At 37.4% G+C, this 22,443-nt stretch overlaps 1 protein-coding gene across 11 annotated transcripts in view; it reads right to left on the bottom strand.

Annotated features, from left to right (window-relative positions):
- The window catches only part of VPS54 (VPS54 subunit of GARP complex), a 106,184-nt gene that overhangs the window by 13,834 nt on the left and 69,907 nt on the right, over window positions 1-22,443 (bottom strand). For 10 of the 11 annotated variants that reach the window (XM_049857574.1, XM_049857573.1, XM_049857582.1 and 7 more), the window contains 8 exons: window positions 18,464-18,593; window positions 17,686-17,867; window positions 16,770-16,882; window positions 9,472-9,535; window positions 6,811-6,916; window positions 5,840-5,927; window positions 5,142-5,263; window positions 4,947-5,027 (listed from right to left, as the gene is read on the bottom strand). In XM_049857574.1, the coding sequence (XP_049713531.1) occupies window positions 4,947-5,027; window positions 5,142-5,263; window positions 5,840-5,927; window positions 6,811-6,916; window positions 9,472-9,535; window positions 16,770-16,882; window positions 17,686-17,867; window positions 18,464-18,593 (886 nt within the window). Of the gene's footprint in view, window positions 1-4,946; window positions 5,028-5,141; window positions 5,264-5,839; window positions 5,928-6,450; window positions 6,552-6,810; window positions 6,917-9,471; window positions 9,536-16,769; window positions 16,883-17,685; window positions 17,868-18,463; window positions 18,594-22,443 lie in introns of those variants that run through there. The other variant, XR_007513705.1, reaches the window with a different exon arrangement.

Below are 22,443 nucleotides of genomic sequence, written 5' to 3'. Positions count from 1 at the left end.
AAAATAATACCAATTCTACACAAATTTTTCAAGAAAACAGAAAAAGAGGAGTACTTTCCCACTCATTTTATAAGGCCAGCATTACCCCAATACCAAAATCAGACAGACAGACACATACACCCTCCCTACAAACCAATATCTCTCATGATGTCCCACACAGCTCCTTAACAAAATATTAGCAAATCAAGTATATAAAAAGGATAATACATCATGACCAAGTGGGTTTATTTCAGGAATGTAAGGTTGATTCAACATTCAAAAATCAATGTAATTCACCATTATCAGACTAAGAAAGACAATCACAATAGATGCAGACAGAGTATTTGACAAAATTCAACATTTGTTCATGATACAAGCCTCTCAGCAAACTAGAAACAGAAGGGAACTTCCTTGGTCTGATAAAGGCAGCTACCAAAACCTATAGTTAACATCATCCTTAATAGTTAAAGAACTGAACACTTTCCCTCCAATGTGGGAAAAAGCCAGCATGTCTGCTCTTACCACTTCTGTTCAACATTGTACTGAAAGTGCTAGCCAGTGCCACAAGTCAAGAAAAAGAAATAAAAGGGTTACAGAATGAAAAAGATGTAAAGCTCTTTGTTTGCAGACATGCTCCTGTATGCAAACATCTCAAAGAATCTACAAAAATGTCACTAGGACTAATAAACGAATTTAGCAATGTTGTAGGATTTAAGAGAAAAAACACACAAAAATCAATTGTATTTCTATATATCAGCATTGAACAACTGGAAATTTTAATTTTAAAAATACCATTTAAGATAGTGTTGAAAAACAAAAAATACTTAAGGACAAATCAAAGAAAATATGTGCAAGATATGTTCACTGAAAACTACAAAACTTTGCTGAGAGACATTAAAGACCTCAGGAAATGGAGAGATAAACCCAGTAGTGTGCAATAAATGTTTAACTGGCTCTCTGGAGGGAAAGCACTGTTTTTCAGTATTTGCAGATTTCTGTGGTATAAATATTCCCACCATAGCCAATTTCAAGATACCAACATGATGTCACCAAATGCAGATGTGAGAAGGCTAGCAGGGGCAAGCTGGCTGCAGCACACCACTGGACACACTGTGTGCGGGTCAGAAGATTCAATACTGTTAAGATGTCCGTTCTCCCCAGATTGATCTACATATTCGATGCAATTTCAATTCAAATTCTACCAGCCTTTTGGTAGAATCCGATAAGCTGATTTTAAAATTTATAGAGAAAAGCAAAGGACCTAGAATAGTCAAAACAATTTTCAAAAAAAAAAAAAAATACTGGAAGACTCATACTACCTGATTTCAAGATGTATTACAATGCTACAGGAAATAAAGTGTGATATCGGTATAAAGGCAGACATGCAGTTCAATGCAACAGAATAGAGAGCCCAAAAACAGACCCACACAAAAAAGATTGAGTTTTTACAAAGGTGTCAAGGTAATTTAATAAAGAAATGACAGTCTTTTCAACAAATGGTGCTGGAACGACTGAATATCAAAAAAAATGAACACTGACTCAAACCTTGGACTATTAGAAATGGATCACAGACTTAAATATAACACCTCAAACTATGTAACTTCTAGGAGTACCTTGGGCAATACAAAGATTTCTTAGGATGGGACACAAAAGGCATGAACAATAAAAGAAAAAAATGATAAACTGGATTTCATCAAAATTAAAAATTGCTTTTTAGTACATTTTTAAGAAAACAAAAAGACAAGCCACAGACCAGACGATAATATTTGCAAGACACGTATCTGATAAAAGATTTGTATCAGAATATATAAAGAACACTTACAACTCAATGGAAACCCTGGTGGCGCAATGGTTAAGTGCTATAGCTGCTAACCAAGAAGATGGCAGTTTGAATCCACCAGGCGCTCCTTGGAAACTCTATGGGGCAGTTCTACTCTGATCCTATAGGGTCGCTATGAGTCAGAATCGACTCGATGGCAGTGGGTTTGGTTTGGGTGGGTACAACTCAATAATAAAGTAAACAACTAAATTTTTAAAATGTGCAAAGATTTAAACAGACATTTTATCAAAGAAGAGAGATGGATGACAAAGAAGCACATGAAAAGGTGTTCAACATATTAGTAATTAGGAAAATGGAAATTAAGACCACAATGAGATATCACTCTACGCGCTCCTTCTAGAAGGGTTAACACTAAAACACAAACAAAATAGACAACAGAAGGTATTTGCAAGGATGAGGAACAACTAAAACTTTCATACACTGGAAAGTAGAACAGCAAAACGGTACAGCCACTTTGGAAAACAATGTAGCATTTTTATAAAGTTAATATAAAGTTATACACTTCCAGACAACCAACAACCCTATTCCAAGGTATCTACACTAGAGAAATGAAAACAAGCGGATACACAAAGATCTGCACACAAATGTTTATAGCAGCTTTGGTCATAATAGCCAAAAACTGGAGACAACACCAATGTCCATCAACTGGTGACTGGATAAACAGTGGTTCATCCATACAATGGACACTGCTAGATAATAAAAAGAAACAAACCACTGACACATGAGACAACATTCATGAATTCTAAAAGCATCGAGCTAAGCAAAAGAAGTCCACCACAACAGGTTACATTCTGTATGATTCCATTTATAAGAATTCTGGAAAAGGTAAAATTATACAGACAGAAATCAGATCCGTGGTTGCCAGGGGCTAGGGGTGTGGGGAGAGAATTGACTGCAAAAAGGTCCAAGGGAATGTTGAGGGGTAATGGAACTACTCTACATCTTGACTGTAGTAGTTCCACTACTGTACATATTTATTGAACTCATTGAACTGTATACTTAGAAAGGGTGAATTTTACTAAATGGTAAATGGCACAGTGGCTGCAACAATGGGCGCAAATATAGCAACAATCGTGAGGATGGCACAGGACTGGACAACGTTCCGTTCTGTTTTACATGGGGTCGCTATGAGTCCGGGTAGACTCAAAGGCACCTAACAACAACAAATTATACCTCAATAAATCTAACTTAAGTTGCTTAGCTTTCCACCAGTAGTCAAAGCTCTCCACTATCTTTCCAATGTATCTCCCATTACTCCTCTGTTCACCCAGCCTAATGCATTAGCTAATAAATTGAGCTACTTACCTTTGTTATTAACAATAACAAAACCATCAGCAGACAATATCTACTAGAACTTGCCATACCCAAAGGCATAATAAAAGCATTCCTCATGTATTATCTCATTACTCCTCACTTCAGTCTTATGAGGAAGGCTGTATTATTACCCCCATTTAAAGACAGAAACTGACACTTAGGAGATTAATACTTTGCCTAAGCCATCCCTTCAGTGGCTAATAAGTCACGAAGGTTGGATTTGAGCTTAGGTCTGTCTACCTGACTCCAAAATCCTAACACGAAACTGCCTTATTATTCCTACCAGCATGTCTGCTCATGCTGTTATCTCTGCCCAGAATATCTCTTAACTTCAATTTCATTTGCCCTCATTTTAGCTATCTTTAAAAGCAAAACTTATACACGTCTCATCCATAAAGCTTTTCCAGATCTCCTTCCCCACCTGGCAACCATCTCTCTCAGAGCATTACAAGCTCCCCTGGCACTAAATCAATTCCTTCCTTGTGACACTTTCTACCTTCTGGCATTGATATATTTCCCCTATTAGATACTTTGCTGCTTGAGGACAAGATCCAAGACTGATTCACCTCACAACCCCCTCTGTTTTCTAAAACAATGCTTTGCACATAACTTATTCACTAAATGAATAAATGAATGCATGATGGAAAGAATGAGAAATAGGGCAAAAGTCACTGCAGCTGATTAAATGACATTTTCCTAAAGATACTCTCTCTGTAGTGGGTTCAACAGTGTCTCCCCAAATTTATGTCCACCTAGAACTTCAGACTATGACCTTATTTGGGAATAAGGGTCTTTGCAGATGCAAGTAGTTAAGATCTCAAGATAAAATCATCCTTGATTTCGAAAAAAAAAATTTTTTTTTTTTTTTTTGATTTAGAGTGGGCCCTAAATCCAATGACTGGTGTCCTAAATCCAATGACTGGTGTCCTTACAAGAGGAAAGGACAGACACAGAAACACAGAGAAGGTCATGTGAAGATGAAGACAGAAACTGGAATGATGCTGCTACAAACACCAAGGACTGCCAGGAGCCACCAGAAGCTAGGAAGAGCCAAAAAGGATATTTCCCTAGAGCCTCCAGAAGGAGCACAGCTCTGCTGACATCTTAATTTGACTCCTAGCCTCCAGAAGTATAAGAAAATACATTTCTGTTGTTTTAAGTCACTCAGTCTATAGTAATTCATTACTACAGCCCTAGGAAGCTATTACAATCCTCCCAATGTAATTGAGAATGGGGGGGGGGAGGGGAACATCACTTCTTTTAATAAGAATGAGAAACAAATGAAATAGTGAAATTGATTACCTGTGAGGAAAATAACAGCACCTCAGACTGCATTTTTACTCTGGAAATGAAGTGAGACTTTATCTCTAATAATTTATTTATTTTTCCCCTATTTTGATCTTTGTCCTTCCAATTCTATCTCTGGAGGGAGCTCACTAAAATCTGTTTATACAGTTGGCATGAAATTACTTCTACATAGGGTCTCCATCATCCTTGGAATCATCCCTACGCCACTCCCTCACCCCCACCACTTAGAAGATGAGTATCAACTATTTGAGTAATCTGAACATTTTATTGAGTTACTTTCTAAACCCTGAAGAATTTGATTTATTAGACAATTATATGGGCAGCCTTGGTCACAGCAGATGGTCTCATTTCCCGAAAAAAATCAACAATATTCTACCAATTAGTAACTATCTTCTAAAAATTCAGATTCTGTTGTTACATTTCAAGTTGTTTATAAAGGATTCTCTATAAAATGAAAAGCCACAATGCCTTTAAGCACAGACTAATAATTTTCATAAATCATTACCTTAGATAATAGCTTGTCAAATAAGCTGTCCATTATCGCTACAAGCTTAGCTGATATTTCAGCTATGTGGTCATGGTAGTCCTGTAATGAGAAATAACATTACACTTTAAAGTCCCTGGGATACATCTAAGAATTATTCATCAATTAAGGAATTCAATTTATGAAATTCCAATAGAAAAAAATAAGAAAAAGTACCTTAGTGATATGATCAAAATGCCTAAGCATGCTATATTGCTTAGGCTGCAGTCGAGCTTCAAAATGAGCCCGGATCACAGGAATGTAGTGCACAATTAACTGCAAACAGCGTGAAGAAAGAGCTGAAGATCCAGGGAATGGATATATCATGGAGTAACAAAAACAGATATTAGTTGACTTTAATTATATATCCAATTAAGTGAAAAATGTCAATTTTATACAGACTCCAGTTTATTCCATAAAAGAAGAGCACAGTGGAGAGGGCAACATATTTCATTTTAAGAAAATTATTTGGTACTGAATGATATAATGAACACGATGCTTTTCCATACAAGACTCCCAATGGACTCAAGTTTAAGCATTACCGATAAGAAAAAGCTAACAGGAAAAGAGGACCTCTTCTGATATTCGGATACCCTTCACCCCAAAGCACTTCATACACATTACATCTTAACATTTTCTAGAGTGGTGCAACTCCCAAGCCATTTATACCTTTTGTTACAATGGAAGCCCCTCGTAACGTTTCCGCAGGGGTTAATTTTTCATTCATGATGATACATAAAGAAAATGAAGTAGCATTTGCCACTTTTAGAGCCTTTTGGTTAGGGCTATACAAAAAATAGTTATAATAACAACACAATGAATATAGCAACATCATCGTAACATCTTAGAAATGAATTAAGTGCAAGAATACATACCCAAATTTTTTGTAGTTATTGTTTTTAGTCCAACAACTTGCAATGCACCAGCTCCCAGAACTAACTGGCAACTTCTTGAATTGAAATACTAACAAAGGAAGGAGATAAAAAATAACCATTTATTAAAAAGTAGTTCTTATATGCTGGCAATGTGTTAACAGTTCTAAAAACATATTTCCTCTTTCCTCTCATTCAAGGACCAAAAGAATTTTCTAGTAGAAGCAATTAAGGTCTATTTACGTAAAGATTAAAAAAAGCTTTCAAAATGATAGTTATTGCCTGGTAGGGAAAAAGGTTGAGAAATTCTAAAAACCAACTGTTCTGAAACTAATCTTTAATTTGTATTCAAAAAACAAGTTCAGTTTCAGTCATTTTTACTGGGAAAGTTTCTTTGCAAAAGGGTAACAAAATCTTTCTGCACTAAAACATGACAACTCAAGTTCAGGATAGAATTAATCGACAGATTAGAGGTTTGACAAAAATAAAACCTTCTCTCTATCCTAGCAGTTAAGCCTATTATGGTTAAATATGAAATTGCTGAATGAGAGTATCACCACATTTTCATTTTACATCAATTGTTCTGAAAGAATGATTTAAGAAAAATCTCTAACCTTAGTGAGATGAATTTTGTAAAGTTCAGTGAATTCCTTCCATGCACATTTGAAACCAGTCCCGGTTTTTTGACCTAAGAGGCCTCAGTCATGTTCAGCACCTAACGAACAAATCATCTCCTGTCTCCAATGTCATTAACAACGCTATGGGTGTAATGAGGAGTCACTAAATGTGGAGTGAGAAGGAAGCAGGCAGCTTGTTTTCCAATAACATGTGTGATCCAACCACAATCAAATTTCACAAAATTAGTATCTTAAAGATATCTTGACCTTGAAATGTCTTAGAGCTGAAAGATTAGTCACACCCTAATGAATTACTTCTTCCAAGTATTTTTCATAATGGGATGAAATCATACACACCTTCAATAAATCTGACAGACGAGTAAGCATGTCAGTAGTAACCGATGGGATGTTATCCACACACTGGCAATATTCAAGAATAATTCTTATTAACAGCAATACAGTACTATAAGAAAAGAAAGATGACCCAGTAGGTAGTCAGAACATGAAAAACTGATTTGGCATATGAAAATCTACTTACTTACCAGCACACTGGATCTCTGAGGATATACTAATGTTAAAACCAGAAAAAGCCACTGCCACTGAGTCAGGCTCATAGAGACCCTATAGGACAGAGTAGAACTGCCCCATAGGTTTTCCAAGGAGCGGCTGGTGGATTCAAACTAACAACCTTTTGGTTAGCAGCTGGGCTCGTAACCACTGCACCACCAGAGCTGATCTTAAAAAAAAAAAAAAAAAACACCAGGGCTGATCTTAGTAACTGTTAAATTCTGTGTTTCACCTAATGTGCAGCAGGTTCAGAACTAGGGTGAGGCAAGAGCAGCTCCTAGGGTGCAAAATTTAAGGAGGTACTTGCTCTCCAGGTCGTGAAATTTCAGGGGCAGCACTTACATGATGCAGAGAACGAGTGCCTCCTTAAATACTGGGCTGCAGGCGCCTGACTCTTTTGTAGTATTCTTAATAAGGAAGCCTCTTCAATAAGGCAGGTATCCTGTTCTTTAGCCATTTCAGAAACACTGACAAAAAGCATGCCCTGTGTTTCTGACTGAGAACACAGTAGGCTTCAATCATAACTGCTGAATTAGGGAAGGGAACCTCGTCCAGATTTTCTGAGTGAAATGAAAGAGAGTCTGTAATGGCTTCTAAGGACAATATGCCTTCTGAGGAGTGAACTGGCAGGTTATAAAACTTCCTCCAAATATGAGAACGTTACCAGCTCGTTAGCATGACACGTCACAAGCTGGAAAGACTCCCCACTGAGAAGGTAAAAGAAGGCTGAGATTAAGGGCGAACCAGCCGTTACTGGGCATCTAAACTCAACGGAATGCTCTGACATGGCAAATCCAAGTACAATAATGCTTTATAAAAGTCTGAAGGGCACCAGGAACTAGAGGTTGAAGGAAGTTTGTCTAGCCTTTATAAGGGCGTAATGGTGAGACTACATATCACTCTCCATGCCAATCCCTAGAGTCTGCTGGGCATAAATCCATTACCTCTCTTTTATAACCTTCTTTCAGAAGACATAATATTCCCCCACTTGGCCGGGGAGTTCAATCTCTGGGCAACAGCCTCTTTGCTTAAAGATCTAGAAAGCTCTTTGCCCAGATAGCCAGAATGTAGTAGTAATCATTGCCATCAAGCACATGGGTAATTAAGGAAGAAAAGCATAATTAGATGGAATGGATGAGATTACAGGGAGGTTGAAAACAAACTCTGCCTTATCAGAAATAAGGAAGGACTCCAAAGGAGAAAGGGATGGAAACTTTACCTTAGGACTTGCGTACTTCACAGTGTTAGATCATAAGATTGAGAAAAACCATCAATTTTACACATACTTTTTGAGTACTTATTAGGTGCCAGACGCACTGGTGGCACAGTGGTCAAAGTGCTCGGCTACCAACTGAAAGGTCAGTGGTTCCAACCCACTAGCCGCTCCAGGGGAGAAAGACGTAGCAGTCTGTTTCTGTAAAGATTTAGAGCCTTGGAAACCCTCTGAGGCAGTTCTACTCTGTCCCATAGGGTCGCTAAAAGTAAGCAATCGACTTGGCAGATTGGATTTTTGGGCATCAGGTGCCAAGAAAAATAAAAATGGTAAGACATGATCCCCACCTTTGAGGAACTCAGAGTCTAACCAGGGAGACACACACATAAATAATTCTAATATACTCAGGTAAGTGCCACGATAGAGGCACATGGACTTACACAGAGAGGATCATCCTTTCTTCCTAGAGGGAGTGGCTATTTCAGAAAGGACTCAGACAGTGACAATACGCAAAGATGAAAAGTGAAAAAGAATGCTAGTTTAGGTACCGGGAGATAGACCTAGATTAGAATTCTGGGTGACCGTTTGGGTCACTTTATGTTAAGCATTTAACCTCCTAAGCTTCAATTCTCTAATGTCTCTTTCACAAAGTGGTTGGAAAGATCAAATGGGATCATACATCCACCAACCTTTCGGTTAGCAGCCAAGTGCTTAACCATTGTACTGCAAGGGCTCTAAACGCTTTACATGCATTACCTGTTTAATTTCCACAATAATTCTATGGTGTAGTACTACTATCCATATTTAATTCCACTGATGAGCAAAATGAAGAACGTAGAGTAATTTGCCCAAGGTCACAAAGAGTAGCAGAGACCCTGGGCTTCAAAACCTAAGCAGTCTGACTCCAGAGCCCACCATTTTAAACATTATGTTACACTACACACTGAGAAAGCTGTAAGAAAAAAAGACAGAAAAAGCCTGGGATGGTAGCAACATCAAGGAGTCACTATACTATCCTTAGACTGTCCACCTCTAGATTTCTTGCTATATGAGGAAAATCAACCCAGTCCAACAGATACAGCATATTACAGAACACATAAACAAAAATGAATCCATACAACTTCCTTGTAGGATTTAAAATTTTTTAACTCAAAATTTCCAAATCCCTTCAGAAGGAAACTAAAAGACCTATGCTTTAAATAACTGATTCAAACAATAAAGAAAAATGTGTCACTTACCCAACAACAGCATACTGTTGTCCCTCGACAATGAGAACTTCAGCTGGTCTCCTTTCTTCTGTAGCTAGATAGTACAGCGAATAAACGAGAGAGACAAGGGTACAAGATGAAATAAAGCAATAAAGAAAAAAACTGGGAAAAAGTTGGATAGTTCCTATTTAGGGTTTGGAACTAATCTCATTTCTGAAAATAATTAGCTACTTCTTTGAAAGTCATTTGGCACAGAATAAATAAAGTATATCAGGTTTGGAGTCAGGGAGATCTGAATTTGAGTTCCAGCACTACCAATTACTGGATGCATGACCTTGGACCAATTACTTAACCTCTCCGAGCATCAATGTCTTGATCCATTAAAAGCAGATAACACTGAGTCTAAGTCAATGGTGGTGAAACAATACGAGTAGAGATAGAGAGAATGGTCACACAACGTCAAGAATGTAGCCAATGTTACTGAATTGCATATGTAGAAATTGTTGAATGGGTGTATGTTTTGGTGTGTATATTTTCACTAAAATTAAAATTAAAAAAAAAAAAGGAAACCTAAATGTTGATAACTGATCATGCTTGGATTTGAGGACAACAGGAGGGGGTCATTACACTATTCTCCCTGTTTTTGTATAGGTTTGGGAAGTTTCACAATACAATGTTAGAAAAAAAGCAGATAACAATGGTTAATGTTAGTGGTAAAGATAATGTTTACGGTTAATGGCAGAGTCAGTTATTGCCAAATTGCATATCCTCTAGGCCTGGCACAGGGCAAACGATCAGTAAATAGTTAAAAAAATATATATATATACACACACACACATAATGTATACATTCTATACTATATAACAATATAAACATTATTATTATTAGTTTGGAACTGGCATTTCAACTTTTTTTTCCTTTTTTTATTGTGATTTAAGTGAAAGTCTACAGTTAAGCTACTTTCTCATACAAAAATTTATACACACATTGTTATGTGACCCTAGTTCCTCTCCCCTATAATGTGACAACACACTCCTCCTTTCCACTCCAGATTTCCTGTGTCCATTCAACCAGCTCCTGTCCCTTTCTGCCTTCTCATCTTATCTCTGGACAGGAGCTGCCCCTTTAGTCTCATGTGTCTACTTGAGCTAAGCGGCACACTCCTCACGAGTATCATTTTGTGTCTTACAGTCCAGTCTAATCTTTGTCTGAAGAGTTGGCTTCGGGAATCGTTTTAGTTTTGGGCTAACAGGCAGTCCCTGGGCCTTGTCTTCTGGGGTCCCCTCAATTAGGTTGTCTTTTATTTATTATTATTCTCAGAATACAAGTTAATTTCTAAATTCGATGGAAAGATTATGTATTTAATTATCAATCCAGAAGTTACATTATTTCAGCATGTGGTATTTCTAATAAGACAAAATTCAGCATGTTAAGGTAAAATGAACAGTGGAATGGATTATTACCCTGGATCAGCAAAATTAAATAGATCACCATGGGTAAGTCATCATGGTTCCCTAAGTTTCAAGTCCCTTTGAGCTCTAAGATGTGATGCTTCTACTTCTTCTCTTTCGAGCAAAGAAGTTCAGTGTGATATAACTTCTAATCATAATTCACTACATTTGTGATACTACACATTTTTTGAATGTAAGGACTGTGTCTTAACCAATTCTCTATATTGCAGAGAAATGTTATAGCGCAGTAACTGAAAGAAGGGTCTCAAATGTCTATCTGTTAAGGTTAGGGCCATGGTCTCATGGGGCAGTCCAGTCAATTGACATAATATAGCTCTTAAAGTTTATGTTACTTCCCGGTATGGTGAGTAGTGTCTGGGGTCTTAAAAGCTTATGAGCATGACCACTCTGGGATCACGAAAGAGGGTCCTGGACAAGGCAGGAGAAAAATGTAGAACAAAAAATCAAATTCATAAACAAACAAAAAAAAGGCCAGATGTACAGGCCTGATAGAGACTGGAGGAACCCTTGAGACTACAGCCCTATGATACCCCTCTGACTTGGAACTGCAGTCATTCCTGGAAACCACGTTCCAGTCAAGCAACAGACAGGCCTATAAAATAAATAACACCTGAAAAGGATGTGCTCTGTAGAGCAAACAATTATATAAGACCAAAAGAGCAATATTTGCCCAAAAGCATAGATGAGAAGGCAGGAAGGAGCAGGGAAACAGGGAAGCCAGGGGGGAAATGGGGAAAGTGTTGACATAGTGTGGGAATGCAACCAATGTCATGGAACACTTTGTGTACAATTTGCTGAATGGGAAACTAATCTGCTCTGTAAACTTTCACCTAGAACACAATAAAATATATACATATACATATAAAAGCAAGCTTATAAGTGGCCATCTAAGATACAACTATTGGTCTCTATTCATCTGAAACAAAAGAGAAAGAAGGAAGTCCAAGAATCAGAGAAGGTCCTGGACTAAAGGACTAATTGTCTACATGAACTGCTGCCTCCTCCACCTTGAGACCAGAAGAACTAGATGGTCCCCAGTTACCACTACTGAACATTCTAATCATGAATATAACGGAAAAACCTTGATAAAAAGGAGAAAAATGCAGAAGAAAACTTAAAATTCTTAAAGAATCCAGACTTACTGGACCTGCTAAGGCTGAATGAGTCCCCAAGACTATGGCCCTGAGCTGGTCTTCAAACCTTGAATTGATACTATCCTCTGAAGTCACCTTTAAACTAATAATTTAGCCCAAAGAATAAAGATAGCCACCCTTGAGTATTACGTTACTTAAAAAAAAAAAAAAATTATGTAAGACTAAAGTGTCAACAGCTATTTTAAAGCACAGATGAGAAGGCTGGTGGTAAGGAGATTAAGTAAATGGAAGTGAAACAACTAGAACAGAAATAACAAGGATGGTGACACAATGTGAAGAATTTAACCAATTTCACTGATCATTTTGTCTAGAAACTGTGGAATGGAGTGAGTTTTGCTGTGTATATTTTCACCAAAAAAAAAAAATTTCAGCTCTTCCTAGCTATGCAACCTTGGGAAAATTACCTACACTCTTTGTGCCCCAATTTCCAGAATTTTTCAATGGGAACACTAATAGTGTCTAGCTCATGGAGCTATAGATGAGATAATAACACATAAAGCACTTAGAATAGCGTATGGCACCTGGTAACCACTCAATAAACATTAGCTGCTAGCCATTACCTTTCACTCACCCAATGCCTGGCTAAGAAGTTAGCACTAACTCAATAAAATGTATGGTGGATAAATGAATAAAAACAAAGGATCCTTAAATTTGATTAAAACAAAAAACTTGTTACTGTCAAGTTGATTCCGATTCATAGTAACCCTATAGGACCCAAAATAACTGCCCTATAGGGTTTCCAAGGAGCACCTGGTAGATGCAAACTGCCAACCTTTTGGTTAGCAGCCCTAGGTCTTAACTGCTGTGCCACTCTGTTGTTGTTGTTGGGTGCCCTCGAGTCAATTCTGAATCACAGCCACCCTATGTACAACAGAACAAAACACCACCTGGTCCTGCGCCATCCTTACAATAGTTGTTATGCAGCCACTGTGTCAATCCATGTCATTGAGGGTCCTCCTCTTTTTCACTGACCCTCTACTTTACCAAGCACGATATCCTTCTTCAGGGACTGATCCTTCCTGAAAACCTGGCCAAAGTGTGTGAGACGTGGTCTCGTTATCCTTGCTCGTAAGCAGCTTTCTGGTTGTACCTCTTCTAAGACAGATTTGTTAATTCTTTTGGCAGTCCCTGGTATATTCAATATTCTTCAACAACACGACAATTCAAAGGGTTTCTTCTTCGAAGTCTTCCTTATTTATCATCCAGCCTTCACATGCATATAAGGCAAGTGAAAACACTATGGCTTGGGCCAGGTGCACTTAAGTCCTTAAAGTGACGTCATTACATTTTAACATTTTAAAGAGTATTTTTGCAGCAGATTTCCCCAATGCAACAATGAGTCTTTTGATTTCTTGACCGCTGCTTCCATGATTGTTGATTGTGGATCCAAGTAAAATGAGATCCTCGACAACTTCAATTTTTTTCTCCATTTATCATGATGTTGCTTCTTGGTCCAGTTCTGAGGATTTTTGTTTTCCTTATGTTGAGGCGTAATACATACTGAAGGCTGTGGTCTTTGAGCTTCATCTGTAAATGCTTCAAAACCTCTTCACTTTCAACAAGCAAGGCTGTGTCATCTGCATAACACAGGTTGTTGATGAGTCTTCCTCCAATCCTGATACTGGGTTCCTCTTCATACAGTCTAGCTTCTTGTATTATTTGCTCACCGCACAGACTGAATAGGTTATCGTGAAAGGATACAACCCTGACGCACATCTTTCCTGACTTTAAACCACGCAGTATACCCTTGTTGTGTTCAAACAACTGCCTCTTGATCTATGTACAAGTTCTGCACGAACACAATAAAGTGTTCCGGGATTCCATTCTTTGAAATGTTATTCATAATTTGTTCACACATAATTTGATCCACACAGTCAAATGCCTTTGCACAGTCAATAAAACACAGGTAAACATCCTTCTGGTATTCCCTGCTTTCAGCCAAGATCCATCTGACATCAGCAATGATATCCCTGGTTCCACGTCCTCTTCTGAATCCAGCTTGAATTTCTGGCAGTTCCCTGTAGATAAACAGTGCCGCAGCTGCTTTTGAATGATCTTCAGCAAAATTTTACTTGCATGTGATATTAACGATACCATCAATAATTTTCGCATTTGGTTGGGTCACCTTTCTTGGTAATAGGCATAAATATGGATCTCTTCCAGTCCATTGGCCAAGTAATTGTTTTCCTAATTTCTTGGCATAGATGAGTGAGCGCTTCTAGTGCTGCATCCATTTGTTGAAACATCTCAATTGGTATTCTGTCAATTCCTGGGGTCTCTTAGCTTGTTGTACTGTGGAGGCTTCCATGCTGCTGTGATGCTGGAAGCTATGCCACCAGTATTCAAATACCAGCAGGGTCACCCATGGTGGACAGGTTTCAGCTGAGCTTCCAGATTAAGAGAGACTAGGAAGAAAGACCCAGCGGTCTACTTCTGAAAAGGATTAGCCAGGAAAAACCTTATGAATAGCAGGCAGAAGAAAAGCCCCTCAGGATATAAGGCACTGAGCCACTAGAACTAGTAAAATGTTAATGTACCTCTAACAACATATACCTTCTTCTCTTTCAGAAAAAAAACACTGGGGGAGAGGCAGGTTATGTAAAAGAAATCACTTATTGTTGGTATTCTCCCAAGAGGAAGAGAAAATAAATCATTTACTTTGGAGGGAAAAAAAAAAAAAAAAGTACATGGTTAATTCAATCACTCTATATTCACAAATTCATAATTGTTAATTTAAAAACTACTATGTTTACAACAAATCCGATCAGCGTCTATTCTCTAAAGTCTACAAGATACTGCAAAACCTCAACAACAAAAAGACAACCCATTTAAAACATGGGCAAAGGATATGAACAGGCATTTCACCAAAGAAGACATTCAGGTAGCTAACAGATACATGAAGAAATGCTCACGATCATTAGCCATTAGAGGAATGCAAATCAAAACTACCATGAGATACCATCTCACCCCAGCGAGGCTAGCATTAAGCCAAAAAACACAAAATAATAAATGTTGGAGAGGTTGTGGAGAGACTGAAACACTTATACACTGTTGGTAGGAATGTAAAATGGTACAATCACTTTGGAAATCGATTTGGCACTTCTTTAAAAGGCTAGAAATAGAACTACCATACAATCCAGCAGTCCCACTCCTTGGAATATATCCTAGAGAAATAAGAGCCATCACATGAATAGATATATGAACATTCATGTTCACTGCAGCACTATTCACAATAGCAAAAAGATGGAAACAATCTAGGTGCCCATCAATGGATGAATGGATAAACAAAGGACGGTATATTCACACAATGGAATACTACGCAACAAGAATAATGATGAATCTGGGAAACATTTCATAACATGGATGAATCTGGAAGGCATTATGCTGAGTGAAAATTTCAATGTAAAAATATTAAGCTTTCAATAAGTGCATAAAATTTGAAACAATGGCAATTGCTCTCTTTATTAAAAATGTCATGAATTTCATAATTTCAAGCTGTTATTACAGGATGTTATAAGTCCATTTACATTATTAGCACGTGGTGACTATGCTTTAACTGGTATACAAAAATATCTCCCAGCCACAACATCCATTTCGTGATACCCAAACTGTATTTGTTAACAATGACAATTCTCTCCTTGAAACTCTAATTTTTTTTTACTTTTATGTTCTTCTGGATTCTTCCTTCCTCTCTGGCCTCTTAAGTACTCGGCTGCTAAACAAAAGGTCAGCAGTTTGAACCCACCAGCCGCTCCTTGGAAACCCTATGGGGTAGCTGTACTCGGTCCTACAGGGTTGCTGAGTTGGAATCAAACTGACAGCAATGGGTTTGGTTTTTTTCTTCCCCCCTTTGGCCTCTCTTTCTCATTCTTCTTCCTAGCCCTCTTTCTTGAAGATTCTTTATATTTTGGTTTTCTCTATCATATCACTATTGCATGACTTGTGATTGCTAATATATTTTTTGGTTTTGCTCATGAGACTTAGTCCCTTTAAATAAGAAATATAATTTTTATCTCTGTGTCAATATCTAGGAGTCCCTGGATGGTGCAGAAAGTTAATGTGCTCAGCTACTAACTGAAAAGTTGAAGATTCATGTCTACCCAGATGCTCCTTGGCAGAAAGGCCTAGTGACCACTTCCAAAAAATCAGCCGCTAAAAATCCCATGGAGCACCAATCTACTTTGACACACATGGAGTTGCCATGAGTAGGCACTGACTCGACAGCAAGTGGTTTGCTTTTTGGTTACTAATATCTAACAGTTTTACAAAGTAAACCCTTATTAGTATGCATGTCTCTAAACTCAACAATATGGTACAGTGATTAAGAATATAGCTGTGAAATCACATAAAGCTGGCTTTAAATATGAGCTCATCATTCATGACTTTGGACAAAATTCCTTAACCTCTCTAAGGCTCAAATCTCCTCACTGTTAAACAGGACCATAATAGTACCTTCCTTCTCGGTTGCTGTGAGGATAAACTGAAGTATGTAAAGGTTACGGGTCAGTCTCTGGTGCATGGTTAACAATAAATATGTGAAATTATTATTAAAAATTACTGTAAGTACTTTCCCTGTCAACTACTGACTGAACTGGGAATATGAGTTCTAGGCTTTTGGAGAGGCATTGCCAATCAAAGAAATATTGAACAATCATATGAAATGAACATAAAATTGGAAGAAAGTGTGAAGGAATACACATACCCCCTGGTTTCTTTTCAGGTAAAGCAATCCTTCCATCTGATACAGAATCAACAAGGTCCTGAAATTCTGCAGGGACATCAGCTTGCTTCCAGCGCTCATTGTCTAAGAGGAGGCTGTTCAGAAGTGAAAAGAAAGAAAGATAAACTTTACTATTTCACTGCCATCTTCCTTGGCTGAACAGATAAAGAAAAAAAGAGCTAAGTGAGCACATTAGACTTTTAAAAGTGCTGAGCACCTGGATAAACTGAAAACATTCAGATTGTAACTAATGTCACCAAACAATACATGTATAAATTTTTGAATAAGAAATTAACTTGAGCTGTAAACTTTCACCTAAAGCACAATTAAAAGAAAAAAAGAAAAGAATCACCCAGGGATCTTGTTAAAATTTAAAAAAAAAAAAAGATCATTGTAGGCATCCTGGAAGAAACTGTATCAAAAAGTTATGAATGGTTATCTCTCGATAAACAAAGGTTTAGGCTTTGTTTTAAACCTTAAAAAAAAAAAAAAAAAAACCTTATCGAGGTATAATTTATACATAAGAAAATGCACTAATGGGTCAAAAGAAAAAATAATTCATAAATAGTACCAATATTTTTAAGAAAATATTTTCCTATTTATATCCCTTAGCCTAACCAAGAACGGTGGTGAAACATAATTTACTTCACTTTGAGTGGGAAAGAAAAAGTCAACCTATTAGGGATCCTCCTCATAAATATTCTAACGGAAACAAATATTCTAACCTCACTTGTAAGAGCCAAGAAATGTGATTTTATTTCTATAATCTGCCTTTAATTAAAAAAAAAAAAAATTTAAGGGCTTTTTGGTTGGTTAATCTGTAAGTGTCTTGGTTTACACTGTGTTTTGTAAAAGAAAAGGAGAAAAACATTGGGGAATAGAAAGGAGACGATGATACCTGAGCTTGGTTTTTCTCTCTTCGTGAAACCTATTTACAAATTTATTAGCTTGGCTCTGGAGTGCTCCAAGTAATGACATGCTTTTTCTTCCACAGATTTGTTCAGTGTCTAAAATGAATGTTTCCATTAATCTAGAAAGTGTTATGAACTCCGTGGAATTTAGCTTCTCAAGAAAACCATCCTAAATATCAAAGATAACACAAAAATGAAGACAAAGAGTTACTATAACATGAAGCATGGATGAGCTATAAAACCAATTTAACAAGTTTTAATAAGTCTAAAACAAATTTTTTAAATCACTTTTAATAAAATCTCTCAAAACTTCGGCCCCCAAAATTGCATATAAAAAGCTTAAAAAGTCTGATCCCTTTATAGCTAATACACCAGCTCAAATGAATTCAGGCCATAAACTCTAAAATTTTCACAATATTGGAGTTTAACTAATTTACTCATAAACATTTCGCCGCACACACTCATAAAACAGTGTATTAGTGTTCAAGTTAATTATTATTAAGGTATTATATTTAAAAAGAAACCCTTTAATCATTTATTTGAAAAGAATGCTTTAATAATTTTTCCTATTTCTTTTACTTGGATTATTTTACATCTCCCTAAAAGGCCACACCAGTAATGCTATTAACTTTATTAAGTATTAAAAATACAATATACATTATGGGGAACACAGTGATACAAGCAAAGACATAATTCCAGACCTTCAAAACATATTATATCATGTATAAAATATAAAATATCTAAAGCTTTATCAAAATAACTAACCTTTGCTCTTGACATGAGAAATTTGACCGCTCGATCATGGCATATGTCTGAAGCATTAAAAAGTAACTCCTGGATACTATTTGCCAGTTTTCCTAGCTCCAAGTCAGTTAACTTCATGTCCTCACCGACCCTGAAAAAGATAAAGTGAGATGTGGTCAGGTAAAGTTTAGAACACATTGTTCTCTATAGGTGACATATCAATTAAAACGACAAAAAGCTGTAAAATTCATATTTGAGAAAAAATTGTCATGTGTCAAATACTTTAGAGTTTCTGTGTTGAGACATAACTTAAAAATGCTCATATAATGCAAATAGTTATTACACAACCTTAACACTATGAGTCTGAATCGACTCGACGGCACTGGGTTTAAGAGGAAGAATAAGGAGCCTTGGTGGCACAATGGCTAAAGCGCTCATCTACTAAATGAAAGGTTGGTGATTCAAACTCGCCAGCTGCTCCACAGGAGAAAGATGTGGCAGTCTGCTTCCGTAAAGATTACAGCCTTGGAAACCCTATGGGGGCAGTTCTACTCTGTCCTATAGGGTCGCTATGAGCTGGAATTGGCTCATGACAACGGGTTTGGTTTTTTTAGTTTATATAAGAATAATTTCAATGTCTACTGTAGTAATTTTTAAACATTTAGTTCAGACTATGACTGGAAATTTTACAAAAATAATGGCTATATATGTGTGTGTGTGTGTATATATATACATAGTTTAGGTACAAGGTGGTAGGAGTGGCAGGAGAAGACTTTCACACAGGTACCTCTGATGGCACAGGGAAAGGAGGAAGAAGGAAAGAATGTCATTTCACGGCAAAGCGTCCCTTTTTACTTGTAATTATAAATGACAGTTAACATTCAGTTCGACTCAACTAATATTTACTGAGCATTTACTATGTTTAAAAGTGTCAGGCACTCAAGAGAATACAATAGGTTGTTGCCCTCAAGAAACTTACAAGCAAACAGTAGTTTTTTAATAAGATGTAAAATACTTTTTCCAATTTTCAAAGACAAATGTTAAGATTTATTTTTCTATACATATTTTCCTCCTGGGGCATATATAAAAAGCATTGATTCCATGCCAAAAGTTCAGTTAAGTATTACTGTGAGTATGGCTAAGTGCTTTAGTATTATTTTCTCTCTTTGGGTTGAGATAAAATAACTTTCACAGATATTACAAAGAGGCTCTGATGTATGTTCATTCAAGGTAAACCACCATTCTAACTGAATTGAGGTATTAAACTTATTACCTGCTGTCCTTCATAATTTTATCACTAAATTTATTTACTAATTCTTTAAGATAACAGAGGGCTTAGTATTTGTAAAGTGCTCCCAGAAACATTATCGTGTTAGACTGTCACACTCGGAGGGAGGTAGATGAGTACCTACTTTACAGATGAGAGCCCTGTATCTTTACATAATTTAATGACCTACCAGAAAGATGTGGCAGTCTGCTTCCATAAACACAAGGTTCACAAGGTTAAGGGGGTGGACTAAAACCCAGAACAAGTCTAATTCTATCTCTACTGTGCTAACCTTCCTCTGCTCCGATGTTTTTTTTTTTTTTTTTTAATTGTGCTTTAAGTTTATAAATTAAGTCAGTCTCTCACACAAAAACTTATATACACCTTGCTACATACTCCCAATTGCTCTCCCCCTGATGAGACAGCCCACTCCATCCCTCCACTCTCTCTTTTCGTGTCCATCTCACCAGCTTCTAACCCCCTCTAACCCTCTCATCTCCCCTCCAGGCAGGAGATGCCAACATAGTCTCAAGTGTCCACCTGATCCAAGAAGTTCACTCCTCACCAGCATCCCTCTCCAACCCCTTGTCCAGTCCAATCCATGTCTGAAGAGTTGGCTTTGGGAATGGTTCCTGTCCTGGACAACAGAAGGTCTGGGGGCCATGACCACCAGGGTCCTTCTAGTCTCAGTCAGACCATTAAATCTGTTCTTTTTACGAGAATTTGGGGTCTGCATCCTACTGCTCTCCTGATCCCTCAGGGGTTCTCTGTTACGTTCCCTGTCAGGGCAGTCATCAGTTATAGCCGGGTACCATCTAGCTCTTCTGGTCTCAGGCTGATGTAGACTCTGGTTTATGTGGCCCTTTCTGTCTCTCGGGTTCGTAATTACCTTGTGTCCTTGGTGTTCTTCATTCTCCTTTGATCCAGGTGGGTTGAAACCAATTGATGCATCTTAGATGGCCACTTGCTAGCGTTTAAGACCCCAGACACCTCTCTCCAAGGTGGGATGTGGAATGTTTTCTTAATAGATTTTATTATGCCAATTGACTTAGATGTCCCCTGAAACCATGGTCCCCAAACCCCCGCCCCTGCTATGCTGGCCTTCCAAGCATTCGGTTTATTCTGGAAACTTCTTTGCTTTTCGTTTAGTCCAGTTGTGCTGACCTTGCCTGTATTGTGTCTTGTCTTTCCCTTCACCTAAAGTAGTTCTTATCTACTATCTAATTAGCGAATACCCCTCTCACCCTCCCTCCCTCCCTCCTAACCATCAAAGAATATTTTCTTCTCTATTTAAACTATTTCTCAAGTTCTTATAATAGTGGTCTTATACAATATTTGTCCTTTCGCAACTAATTTTACTCAGCATAATGCCTTCCAGATTCCTCCATGTTATGAAATATTTCACAGATTCATCACTGTTCTTTATCAATGTGTAGTATTCCACTGTGTGAATATACCATAATTTATTTATCCATTCATCCGTTGATGGACACCTTGGTTGCTTCCATCTTTTTGCTATTGTAAACAGTGCTGCAATGAACATGGGTGTGCATATATCTGTGTAAAGGGTCTTATTTCTCTACGATATATACCAAGGAGTGGGATTGCTGGATCGTATGGTAGTTCTACTCTTAGCTTTTTAAGGAAGCACCAAATCGATTTCCAAAGTGGCTGTACCATTCTACATTCCCACCAGCACTGTAGAAAGTGTTCCAATCTCTCCACAGCCTCTCCAACATTTAGTGTTTTGTGTTTTTTGGATTAATGCCAGCCTTGTTGGAGATGGAATCTCATTGTAGTTTTGATCTGCATTTCTCTAATGGCTAATGATCGTGAACATTTCCTCATGTATCTGTTAGCTACCTGAATGTCTTCTTTAGTGAAGTGTTTGTTCATATCTTTTGCCCATTTTTTAATTGGGTTATTTGTCTTTTTGCAGTTGAGTTTTTGCAGTATCATGTCGATTTTAGAGATCAGGCGCTGATCAGAAATGTCATAGCTAAAAACTTTTTCCAAGTCTGTAGGTAATCTTTTTACTCTTTCGGTGAAGTCTTTGGCTGAGCATAGGTGTTTGATTTTTAGGAGCCCCAGTTACCTAGTTTTTCTTCTGCATTGTTAGTAATGTTTCGTATATTGTTTATGCTATGTATTAGGGCCCCTAACGTTGTCCCTATTTTTTCTTCCATGATCTTTATCGTTTTAGATTTTATATTTAGGTCTTTCATCCATTTTGAGCTCATTTTGTGCATGGAGTGAGGTATGGGTCTTGTTTCTTTTTTTTTGCACGTGGATATCCAGTTATGCCAGCACCATTTGTTAAAAAGACTGTCTTTTCCCCATTTAACTGTTTTGGGGCCTTTATCAAATATCAATTGCTCAAATGTGGATGGATTTATGTCTGGACTCTCAATTCTGTTCCATTGGTCTACGTATCTGTTGTCGTACCAGTACCAGGCTGTTTTGACTACTGTAGTGGTATAATAGGTTTTAAAATCAGGTAGAGTAAGGCCTCCCACTTTGTTCTTCTTTTTCAGTAATGCTTTACTTATCCGGGGCCTCTTTCCCTTCCACATGAAATTGGTGATTTTTTTTCTCCATTTCATTAAAGAATGTCGTTGGAATTTGGATCGGAATTGCATTAAATGTATAGGTCGCTTTTGGTAGAACAGACATTTTTATAATGTTAAGTCTTCCTATCCATGTCTGCTCCAATGTTTAACTTCTATATATGCAG

This window comes from Elephas maximus, chromosome 17 (assembly GCF_024166365.1).
Source record: "Elephas maximus indicus isolate mEleMax1 chromosome 17, mEleMax1 primary haplotype, whole genome shotgun sequence".
Taxonomy (NCBI): Eukaryota; Metazoa; Chordata; class Mammalia; order Proboscidea; family Elephantidae; genus Elephas; species Elephas maximus.
Note: the sequence above shows the minus strand (reverse complement) of the source record. Positions and strands in the feature narration are given on the sequence as shown.